Below are 11899 nucleotides of genomic sequence, written 5' to 3' on the forward strand. Positions count from 1 at the left end.
TGGGGAAACAGCCCAGGGGAGGTTCAAACGCCGGGTGCCAGGGGCACCGTCAGCCAGCGCTGCCGCAGGAAATAACGCTGAGAAATTAGCTGAGCTGGGAAACTTCGGAGTTTTGTAATAACTAATAGGTATTTTTCTAACTCAAATAGCAACTTGCAATCAGATGCTTGATAAGGGTTTGCGAGCGCTCCATGAATTCAGGAGCAGCCAGACTGAGAGTAATTTTGTTTGTCTACTTATGAAATGCCCCTGATAAAATTAGTGCCACTGACTCAGAAAGACATTTGCAAGGGATTTGCCAGTGGAGCCCTGCACCGTTTCCTACCTGCACCGCGCCCGATGGGGCGCAGATAAGCGAGCGCACGGCGGCAGCGGGAGCACGGTGGCAGCGTCCCCACCGGTGGCACTCAGCGGGGGCCGGGGGTGCCGAGCTCCTCACCGGGATGTCTGGAGCTGGGGTGGCCACAGCCCCACTGTGCTGGGTGCCAGGGGACAGCGGGGCACGACAGGAGCCTAAAAATGGTGCAGTGGAGATGGGGACAGAGGTGGCAGTCCTGTCCCCTTGGGGACAGATTCCCCTCAAGGGGCTGTGGCAGACACAGCGGTTTCTCCAGCGATTGTGGTAGAAAGATCTGAAACTGGGATAAATTAAAAAAAAAAAAAAATTCCCTCTACGTTATCAGAAGAGCCTAACCTCTGAGCTACTTGGGCTGAATCACGGTGGAAAACTGCATCACTGTGCGATGGGTAAGTCACAGGGAAGGAAAAATTCCCACATCCTTTCCCCAGGGTGGGATGCGGCTGATGGCACTGATGTCCCTTGGTCCCTGGGGGCATGGCAGCGTGGGCCCTGCTGCTGCCCACCCATGAGCTCGGCCACACCTGGGGACAGCTTTTCCAGAGCCCAGCCCGTGCTCGTTAGGGAGCTCATCAGGCTCCCTCCTCAGCCCACTTGATCTCAGCCTCCCTTCTGCCACAGGACTCAGCTCCAGCCCTTCCCTCTCCTCTCAAATTTGGGGACCTGCCCCTAATTATCCCTCTGCATTTATTCGTGCTGCTTTGTGCACATTTCTGTGTGTCACTGTCATGCTCCAGCTCCCGGCTCTCTCCCAGGTCCCCTCTCCCAGGTCCCCTCTCCCAGGTCCCCTCTCCCAGGTCCCCTCTCCTCCCTGCCTCCTGCATCCCGCAGGGACCAGCCTGCTGCCATTTCTCCGGGGTGCTGGGCTCAGAAGTGCTTCCAGCTGCTCTCTGTGGGGTTTGACACATCCCATACCTTGGGGGCTGAGGTGCCCGGGGGTGCCCAGCCCCGGCTGCCAGTGCCAGAGTCCTGCAACCTCACAGCAGGGCTGCTCCAGGTGGGCACGGCCACCCGTCCCCATCTGTTTTTGGCCCAAGAAAAGGGCTGTGGCTCTTCCAGAGTAAATCCAGAGGCTGCAGCTGACCCCCCAGGGTGACGCATGACAGCTCCGTGGCCCTTTTGCCTGCCCCTGCCCATGAAGCTGCCACCCCAGCGCCCCTTCCCCGCGCCAGCCGGACCCAGGGGCAGGACCCGGTCCCCAAATTCCCAACCCCTGGGGAGCCGATGGAGCCGACAGCAGGAGCCATGCGTTTGGAGCTCGTTGGTCAGTAGTTTATTGCTTAGGCCCTGAGATGTTTTTACAACAACAGTGCAAATTTGAAGTGAAAAACAAACAAAAACAAAGTAATACTGACTTCCAAATACATGATAATTTGAATATATTAACTCTGTTGTAATAGGAATATTTTAAATAAAGGAACAATAAATTATCCATCAGTACACATTCATTTGTTGAATGTCGTGAAGAGGCAATTAGGCACAAACAGTTCCCTAAGAGTGAGGTAGCAGTAATTTAAATACGACGATATTCCATAGAACTACTATCATATAAGTTAAAAATAAAACACATCTGAATCCTGGCTTTTTCCTTGGCTCCTGACTGAAGAAAAGCACACAGCAGCTGCTTTCCACGGTCAGGACTTCTTGATCGTGAATCTTCAGACTAAGCAGTATAAAAATAAGTTATTTAAATAAAATATAATAAATAATCTCTGGAACTGTGATGCTCATGAGCACCCATTGGATCCAGTTGCCCTACAGACTATCCTAGTCTTTGCTATTAATAACTTAGAAGCCCACTGACGATATAGAAGACACTGCAAGTTGCATGAAGAGCTCGCCGTGCTGGCCGTGCCACCTCCCTCCCTGCTGCTTGTCCGCACCGCGATCCTGGTGAGCTGCTGGAGCAGGTCGTTAGCGAAAACGCTTCATTTCAGCCCAGATTTTGATCTCTTTAGGAAGAGGAGGCAATTATGAAGAAGCCTCCCTTCCTTAAGGGGAACAGGAAGCAGATAATCTGGTTTTGGTTTTGTTTGCATCGGGAGGTGAACGAGTTAACAGCACCGCGCCGGTGGCTGCGCTGGGGACACCCGTGCCTGGGGTTGGGGACGCGCATCCCAAAGGTCCCAGCACCCAGCCCCGCACACGGGGCCTCTCCTGCAGGGCCCGGCTGTCGGACACAGCCGGGGAGGTGCCGGTGCCTGCGGGGTTGGGGACGGAGACGGTGATGGGGACAGCGATGGGGACGGGGATGTTTCCCATCGCCAGCCAGGGCTGGGCGCGGAGCATTTAGGATTACGTTGGGTTTGGGAGGGCTGGAGTCAGAGCCAGGGAAGTGCATGCCATGAGGAGCTCAAAACACTGCAAAAAACCTATTTCAAGAACTACCAGGGCTAGGATCGCTCGGTGGGAGCTGCCAGCTGGGGGGCTGCGCGTGCCTCAGTTGGCAGCCGTGGTGGCGAGGCGCCGGTACAGCGCCTGCGTGAAGTTCCCCAGCTCCGGCAAGAAGTTGCGCAGGTAAATCTCGTTGTCAGTGCTCAGGGAGCAGCCCTGGGGAAGGAGAAGCAGAGGCGTGTGAGCGCACAGCAGTCACACCTGGAAGCTGAAGGAGCTCCCAAAGCGGGCGTTTCACACCTGCCTCCCAACCGCACCACCCATCAGCAGCCGTGAGGACCTGCCCCGGAGTTTTGGGTGTGTGTCCTCAGCTCGGGACAAAATCCCAGCCCCAGCCACCTGTTCTGAGAGCACCCAGCAGCTTCCCCAGAAGGAAAACCAAGCCCCTGCAGGGCTGCAGCACCCGGGGCCACCCCGGGAGGAGCGCTGAGAGCGCGGTGCTGCTGCTGGGGGTGCGCAGTGCTCACGGCTGCACAGACTGAACCTGAGGGGAACAAGGGGACCCTGCACTCACCGCCTTGCCGTGGAGGCTCTTCAGGTTGATGATGAGGGGCTCGTAGTCATTCTTGCACCTGGTGACCTTGGCGAGCGCCGTGGCAGCTTGGCACAGCAAGTCGTGCTCCGAGAGCTGGCGGAGAGGAACGGCACAATCGTTAGAGCCATGCTGCTGGCTGAAATCATTGCTCCCCACCTGAAGTGCCCAGGGCCGGCAGGAAGCTCTGCAGGGACTTCCTTGAGTGCCCTCACTTCACTTTAAATGACCTCCACACCCCTCACCCCAGCGGTGCGGGGAGGCCCAGGCCGCGGGCCGTGCCCGTTATGTAAGGTGTGGGCAGCCCGATGGGGCGCAGCGGACACCCACGGGTGCGTGCTGGAGGCAGCTCGCGGGGCGGGTTCAATTTTCAGGAGCTTGCACCCAGCTCGATGCACTTGTGCGGCACAGCTCGGTGACTAATAAAACGCCCCCTGCTTTGCGGTCTGCGTGCAGTGTTGACAAGCGCTCTGGTTATGTCTGTATTTACTAAAAATGTGTTTTCTGCATAGCCGTAAAGCCTTTGTTACCTTCCGATCCGTGAAAGCGACCTGTGCCACTCTGGTGTCATTGCAAGGGACCTGGAGAAAGGACACAAGTGAAAGCTGTCATTAGGAGACCGTCCCCAGTGGCACCACCCACAGCCAAAACGCCGGTGGGCGAGGAGCAGCTGCTGAGCCCGCGGTGCTGCCGCCGCTCCCCGGGGACGCGGTGTCCCCATCCCGCTCCCCACGGCCCCCGTGCTGCTGGGCCCCGGCACTGCCACTGCCACCAGGAGCAGGGACCCTGCGGTGCCACCCGCCAGGCTCTGCTTTGGCAGCATTTTCCTGCTCCATTCCCATGTCCCCGAGCAGCCTCGTGCACCTCTGCGTGCTCAGTGCCCAACGAGCCCCGAGCCTGGGTGCTCAGTCAGAGCGGCTGCTGCATGCTCGGGTTGGTGGCAGCATCCCTGCACCGAGGATTGGCAGAGCCAAAACCCAAAATGAGGTGAGGGGAAGAGCTGCACCCTCCTGGTGACCCCCTATGGAGAGAGGGGATGCTAGGAGAGGGCCTGGGCTGTGCGTGGGGCTGCTAGGAGTCATCAGTAAAGCCATGGCTACCGGAGAAGCAGCCACGAGGCGTTTCGGTATTTACCTGCACTCCCGTGTTGAGCTGCTGGATGCGGTGGGTGATCTCCGACAGCTTCAGCCTGGACGCGGTGGACGAGGTTGTCGTCAGCGGTCGGGACGAAATGAGCTCTGCCAGGTAGAGGAGAGCAAAAGCAGCCTTCAGCGGGGAGAACATCCTGTCGCGGCCCCTGGGTGCTCTTCCCCTCCGGCAGGCTCGCTGCGAGGACCTCACTGGCTCGCTGCTTGGCAGGGCACGATTTTTATAGTGCGACCAGGCAGCAGCATCTCCATCAAATACCAAATATAGGTGTCTTCCTGTGCTGATCTGGCAGGGCTCCCCAAAGAAGGGCATTATGTAATGCCGACGGCACAGACTTCACCCTCACCAACTTTATTCGCTTTTCACTGACCATGCAGATTTTAATCACCTGATTGATAGATGGAGAGATACCGAAATGGGAAGTCTAGAGTCTCTGGCTGCTGTCGGGGGATCTGTCTGCTGTCGTCGTGCAGCGGGCGCTGTGTGGAATACCCTCGAGGTGAGCCCGAAAACTGAGTGCACCGAGAGCAAAGCCAAGCAAGGAGCTCGTGCTCGAGCAATGCTCCCAATGCTCCTTGCCTCACCCACGGACAGGACAAGGGATGGTGTGGAAGGACCCGCTCCGGGATGCGTGCAGCTGGGATCCCCTGCCCCGATGGCATTGCCTCACTGGTTTCAGCACAATCCCAGTGTTTGCTTGAATTTTGGTGCATTTGGGGACTGGACATTGAGTAGGTTTATGAAAAGGTGCTGGGCAGGGGCTGGTGTCACCCTGCTGTTAGGAAACCAAGGCCCAGAGCAACACGCAAGCAGAAATTTGCTTTTTCACTGGAACATGCGCCTTGGCTGCCCCTCCGGCCTCGTCTCTTCTGGGTCCATCCCCTGCTGGCACTGCCCACACGAGCATCCTCAGTGCTGCAGCGGGGGATGTGGTGGGGAGCACCCCAACGCTGCTTTCCGGGGGCTCCACCACCGAGAGGGGACCTGGCCACCACCGGTGTCTCCTCCTCTGTGGTGGTGGCCCCGTGGATGTCCCCGCTGCGGCTCGGCTGCCCCTGCTGCAAATGGGCAGCCCTGGGGGAGGAAATGGGGAGCGGCTGGTGTTGGGGGTTTGGGGGATAAATGAACCGAGTGTCAGAAAGAATCACATTGCCTGGCCGTAATGGCAGCAGGATCTGGTAAGCTAAAGTAGCCAAAATCAGATTTTGAAAGGAAAGAAAACCTCGAAACTTTTATCAAGATGTTAAACATCTGCAAAGAAACAACAAAAAAAAAATGCTCTTGCATGTAAAGGAAGAAGTAGCTGAGGGGTTTTTCTGGCGTGTGGGTGTTTGGCTTTTAACGAGGACTTGCTCAGCTCTGCAGCACGTATCCCCTCCTGCAGCGCCCGGCCTGGCACGGAGCCTGTCGGCCCCATAAGGTGCCCGACCACGCTGTGCCCCCCGTCCCACGCCATCCTGTGCCACCTCATGCTGCCCTGTGATGTCCCAGCCCATCCCATGACACCCTACAGCACCCCACAGCACCCCACGCTGATCCGCGGTGCGGCAGAAAACCTGCGGTAGCTGAGGGAGATGCAGACACCTTTTCCTTAACCACGCCAGCAGCCACACACCTGTGGTTATTTCCCACCATTGCTAAACCGAGCCGGCACTGGGAATTCGGCGGTGTGAAATGTTGACTTGCCAAAACGCCTTGTTTCTCCCCAAAGTTCTGCCATGCACGTTCTGGAGCCCTGTGCCTCCAGCCCAGCCCCGCGGCAGCCTCGCGGTGCTGCTGCCCCTGCCCAGGAGCCCCAGCTGTCAGCTTGTTCCTGGCCAGAGGCTTGGAAAAAGCTGCAAATTTTTCAATATTTTTTAGGAAATAATGGAACATTTCCATTTTCACAAATTATTTTTAAATTTTCGGTGAATTTCAGTGTTGTGTGGTCCAACCAAGGGCTGAACGTTGCTTTTCAAGCCCATTTTGGTGCCTTATTTCTATATTCAAAGATCCGACACCACAGTGACAGGACTGGGCTGGAGCCCCCTGTTTTCACTGACATCAGCTGCTTGCATTAGCCTGGAGAAAGCCGTTTTTCCTGGGAGCTGAAAAAAGCCAGAAGCGATTCCCAGCCGTGGAATTTCCCAGCCATTAGAGGCTGGGGCAGAGCCAGATGGAGCCTGGAGGATTTCCTCCGCAGGCACCGGGAGGGAGGTGAAGGCACGGGGGTGTGTGCAGGGTGGTGGAGCAGAGCATGGGTCTGTCTGTCCATCCGTCTGTCTGTCCTAAAGCCAGTTTCCTGCAGAAGCTCCCTGATCCCTCGAGCCAGGAGCTGGCACCACCCGGGATGGGTTCCGGGCACCTCGGGGACATGGGGTCAGGGGGCACGGGGCTGGGGGCGTCCCACAAAGCCACACACCCGCGCCCGGCGCGTCATCTCCCCCCCAGGCAGATAAAAATCATTCCCCCTAACTATTGATACGGTAACGTTGATGATGGGAAAAGCTGACATGTATCAATTCGGCTCGTGTGGGTGGAAAACGATAGCTAGAAGGTGGAGCCCGGTTCTGAGAAATGGTGGTGAGCTGGGGGCTTGCTTCCTCGGGCAGGAGGGGGCGAGGGACGGGGACCACAGAGCTTTGGGAGTCCTTGGCCAGAAGGGAAACGAAATAACGCGCCCAGAGCATCTGTGGCTGCTCTAAGCACCGGAACCAGCAGTGGTATGAAATGATACAGGGAACTTCTGCCTGGGCATCACCCCCAGCACGGACGCCCGCTGGTGTGCCCCTGCCAGGCAGGACACAAACCCTGTGGGTCTGGGAGCTGCCGCCATCAGGGCAGTGTGGGAACAAGCCCAAAATCTAAGGAAATGTAGGAAAAAGTCACCCTGAGATTAAAAGCATCCAAAATGCTGCTGTCATTCATCACAAAATCAATCCAGGCAGATGACGAAACCCTCAGTGCAACCCAAACCTGATTTTTGCATTGTCCTCATGTCCCAATTCCTGCTCTTTTTTTCTTTGTTTCAGCAGCGAAGCCCAGGCTGATGCCCACGACCACCGCAGGCAAAGGAGGAGCTCCTGGGCAGGGCAGCGCTGGTGGCAAGGGACGGGGTCAGCAGAACCTGAGGGAAAGAACTGGGCACAGGGGGCAGGTACGTCTGATTTTAGGGGCTGCCTCTCCCTGTGGCATCACCCCCTTCTTGTTTCTGGCTCTGTAGGCAACAGGGGATCTGTGGTCCCCTGTTGTAGATGGGCTGGGTTCGTGCCTTTTAGGCCAGGTAGCTGCAAGACAGGAGAGGGCAGTGGTGTTGCTGGAGTGTTCCCAGCACCTGCACCCCCCCAGCTGCATCTCAGCACGCTCGGAAATTCTCCTCCAGGCTGCCCCGGTGCTGAAAGCAGCTGTGCGGCCTCCACACCTTGAGCTCAGCAGCCCAGCTCGTCCCACGGCTGTCCCAGTTCATCCCACAGCTGTCCCAGTTCATCCCATGGCTGTCCCAGCCACACTGAGTGACGGGTCCTGTGGAGGGCTGGGGTCACGCAATTAGGAAGCGGTTCCTAGGACCCAGGGGGTGGTATAACGGGGATGATGCACACACAGAATCACAGAATCATTCAGGTTGGAAAAGCCCTCTGAACCAGCTGGTCCAACCACCCCCCTACCACCAACGTCACCACTAAACCCTGTCCCCAAGCACCACGTCCAACCCGTCCTTGAGCACCCCCAGGGTTGGTGACTCCCCCACCTCCCGTCCCCGTGCCTGCTCTGAGCAGAAACGTCTCCTCATTTCCAACCTGAACCTCCCCTAGCGTGACTTGAGGCCATTCTCTCTAGTCCTATCTGGTTATCTGTGCGAAGAGGCCAACCCAACTCTTCTGTGATTTTTGAGGGCTTAATTTTGGGCAAATCACCATTTTCTCCTTTCCAAGGACAGCCCAACTTGGCATTTTTAAAAAAAATCCTGAGAGGACACAGACCATTTTTTTTCAGACCATTTTCTCATGTGCGCTGCTCCTCGATTTCTGAAGCTGGTGAGAAGTTAAATAAAACTTTTTATAACACTAAAATGTGGGTCACAATATAACATCTAGCATCAGCACATGCAGTATCTCTTGAATCAGTGGTTGAGTTTACAAACCGTGTTTCAGAATGCAAACGCGGCCAGCTGGAGCCTCCCCGCTTCCTTCAGCCAGCGCAGCTGGAGGGGAGGGTGTGTGACAGACACAGCAAATGCGATTTTTAATTTTTTTTTTACATAAACCAAGTTACATGGAATAGGACGGACCGGATGAAGGAGTTCTCGTTTCCCAAAGGTGCGATCTGGCCATAGGCAGGGGCTTGGCGTTGGCTCCTGGAAGCTTGCCCAAGGGGTAGTAAACAAACTGTCATAGTGAAATAGATCAGGAATGATATTTCGAGTGACATTTAGATGCTAACGAAGTTACAAGCATGAAATTGTTAAACTTTTGATAGGATCGCCTATTTTTTTATTGGCTTAGTTTGTGGTGTTTATTTGTAACCGTGCCTTTTTTTCTTTTTATTTTTCGGAAGTGTTAAACACGAAGAACTTGGGGCAGAGCTGCCGTGTCAGTAGCAGCCTCCAAGCATCCAGCAGGCCACTCGCACAGCGTCGCTGGTATCAAAGGATGCCAGAGCTTAAAAGCGCTGGTTCTCCACCGCTAGCACAGCCCCCACTTGGCACCGAGGCTGTTCAGACAGCGATGTCTCTAAGCCCGTTTTTTCCCAGTGAAAGCATCTGTCTCCTCGCTGACCGAGTGCAGATAAATGAAATTATGTCGTTGGAGACAGAAGTGGTGTGGCATGGAGGTGATGGTGGGGAAGCGATGGAGGCATCGCCCCGGTGCCCGTTCTGCGGGGCTGAGCCCATTGCTGGCGCACCCGCTGGCAGTCCTGTGAATGCACCTAAAATTGTTTCCAGTTTTCTTCTTGGTTCTTAAATCCAGGCACAGCCCAGAGGGCCTGTGGCTGCGCTGTCCTTGCCATGGGGTGTGTGTGGTGCTGTGGGGCTGGGATTTCTCTGCCGATGGCTGGAAATGAGCCGCGGCTCCAGCCGAAATGGCGAGCGGGGAGGTGGTGGCTGCACGGCTTTGTCACCTGCCCAGGTGGTCACCTTGATACAGCCGTGCCCCATGCGCCTTCAACCACATCTTGAATCACAGAATCATTAATTCAGGTGGGAAAAGCCCTCCAAGATCAGCTGCTCCAACCATCCCCCTACCACCAATGTCACCACTAAGCCGTGTCCCCAAGCACCCGTCCTTGAACACCCCAAGGGACGGTGATGCCACCACCTCCCCGGGCATCCCATCCCGATGGCTCACCGCTCATTCTGAGCAGAAACACCTCCTCGTTTCCAACCTTTCCTGCTTGGTTTTGTGCTGAGCACTGAGCCATACATGGCACCACCTGCCAGGAGGAGCCCTGGCCCCTTCCCTCCGCACATCCCGCTCCTTCCCACCCTCTCCCGGGATGAGGCCGGGGGCAGCTGCCATGGAGCGGCTGCGCCGCGGCGGCCGAGGCAGGAAGCTGTGGCGGGGCAGGGATGCCCTTGACGTGGCTCTGGGGGCGGCTGACAGCGCCGATCTGTAGCACCCCAGCTTCCTGTGGGTGCGGGAGGGGAGGCGGTGGCGGCGCAGCAAACCCCTCACCACGCTCACCCCGCAGCAGTGCCGGCCCCACTCAGTCCCCAGTGTGCCCGGGAGCAGTGGAAGGCAGCGAAAGGATTCGGAGTTTCTCCTGTGTGCCATTCCCATGAGCATGGCTCGTCCGTGATTTTTGTCTTCCAGGCGATATCAAAACCGTGGGGCTGGTGGTGTCTGCTCTGCTCGCACGGCCACAGGTTCCTCCTTGGAATAAGCAAGTGAAAGGCGTGGAAAAAATTGTGGGGATCACCAGCTTTTTATCATTTTAATGCTGACACTTAATGGCAGAGGAGGCAGCTTCCCAATGCATTTTCTATCCTTTCTCCAAGTTCTGACAAAAATTCTAAGCCCATAATGCATGTAGGTAACATCTGCAGCTGGGGAACAGAGAAAGGTTGTTAAAAGCAAAAGTGTGTCTAAGCTTTGTTATAGGGGAATGGCAATCTGTGTCGTTATCTTGTTTGGGGGAAGGGGGAGGAGAAGAAGGGGAAGCACGGAATCCACAAAGGTAGGGGAGTTGCTTCTGAAGATAAAGTAATTCTTCATGAGCCGGGATGTATGTGTCACGCTAAAATAAACAGGTAGCACAGGAAAATTTGAAAATTCAAAGTCATTTTTTTCTGTTGATTAGATCTTCAAGAAAATTCCCCTTCAGGAAGTAGTACTAGAGTCAGTGAAGCTTCTTACTTAAAACTGCAAACGTAATGCATGTTAGTAGCATTTTCCTTCGTCTTCTTTCGCCCCCTCCCCAGTTTAGTGTCAATTGCCTTTTCAGGGGATCAGTGAGTGTAATTGCTAGGAAGTCCCATTCGTATGTTTATTTTTCAGTGTTTTCCCCGGTGGCGGGGGCACCTTGACTCTAACAACCTGCATTTTCAGAAAATTGAAAATTTCAGGTGGAAACAATCCTTAGTTCAAGTGCTGTTTCTGGCATTACCCTTTGATGCCCCTGCTGCCATGTCCACTGAGCCCTCTGGTGCTGTGCAGGGCTCAGGAACATCACCTATGGAGACGTGCAAACAGAGACCCACGCTGCTGCTGGGTTTTGGTGCAGATGTTATCTAGACACTTTAGCAGGTGCTGTCCCTTTTTACCTTGAAGGGTCCTGCAGGGCCACAAGGAGCATAGCACAGGGCTGTGTCACCGTGTCACTGTCCCCTGCAGCAAAGCCCTCGGGGCAGGGGGTGGCAGGGCTGCCTCTGTCCGTGGTGCTGGCACCTGCCCCTGCTGCCCTGCCAGAGCAGGAGGAAAAGGCAGAGTACAACGTTCCCATGCTCATTCCTGTGTTTTCCAAAGTAAAATGCCCTGCTGTTAATTAAATTAACATTTTTTTAAAGTGGTTTAGAGATTCTTTCTTTGAAAGTGAGCTTTAGTCATATGTTGTCACCTAAGGAGGTTCAGGCAATCACTGGTGGCTGCAGCTTTCAAGAGCTCTAAGTCCAGCTTCAGTTTGTGGGCTTCTACCCAGATTTGGATGTAGAACAGGTGCCCCCTCACTTGGTTATGAAGAAACAGCTGCCCAGAAATGGCATCCCTCAGACTTTGCATGACTGCAGAGGCAGCACAGTGCGCTGCTGAGGTCTCACCTCTGAAATCTCAAGAGTTAACGCTGATCGGGTCCTGTTGGCTTTCCGCTGTCATTCTAACTAAGTGGCTGGTTTCCTTTTGCTATTGAGTGATGCTGAAAACAGCTCAGAAGAGCTGAGTAGGGGTGGTGAAGATCAGCATCCATACAAACTAACTCCCTGGGGCAGATCTGTTATCATTTTTACAGAAGTCGATTCTATCTTACAGAGGATCTGAATATGACCAAGTACTCTA

General features: G+C 55.3%; 1 protein-coding gene across 1 annotated transcript; it reads right to left on the reverse strand.

Moving 5' to 3' along the window:
• Window positions 1–2303: 2303 nt before the first annotated feature.
• Window positions 2304–4591, reverse strand: LOC106018562 (uncharacterized). Its single transcript, XM_013104022.5, has 4 exons — window positions 4419–4591; window positions 3815–3865; window positions 3267–3380; window positions 2304–2908 (listed from the first exon to the last, which is right to left on the reverse strand). Exons 1-4 carry the CDS (start codon window positions 4566–4568, stop codon window positions 2798–2800), a joined length of 426 nt encoding a protein of 141 aa, XP_012959476.3. The 5' UTR covers window positions 4569–4591; the 3' UTR covers window positions 2304–2797.
• Window positions 4592–11899: the final 7308 nt, after the last annotated feature.

This window comes from Anas platyrhynchos, chromosome 14 (assembly GCF_047663525.1).
Source record: "Anas platyrhynchos isolate ZD024472 breed Pekin duck chromosome 14, IASCAAS_PekinDuck_T2T, whole genome shotgun sequence".
Lineage (NCBI taxonomy): Eukaryota > Metazoa > Chordata > Aves > Anseriformes > Anatidae > Anas > Anas platyrhynchos.

Bases quoted from the DNA above. Each gene is read 5' to 3' on its own strand.
- LOC106018562 (XM_013104022.5), bottom strand. From the start codon at position 4,568: ATGTTCTCCCCGCTGAAGGCTGCTTTTGCTCTCCTCTACCTGGCAGAG. The intron at 3,866-4,418 runs GTAAATACCGAA...TCCTTTCTCCAG, and splicing joins AGCTCAACACGGGAGTGCAG to GTCCCTTGCAATGACACCAG. The intron at 2,909-3,266 runs GTGAGTGCAGGG...CTCCTTCCCCAG, and splicing joins AGAGCCTCCACGGCAAGGCG to GGCTGCTCCCTGAGCACTGA.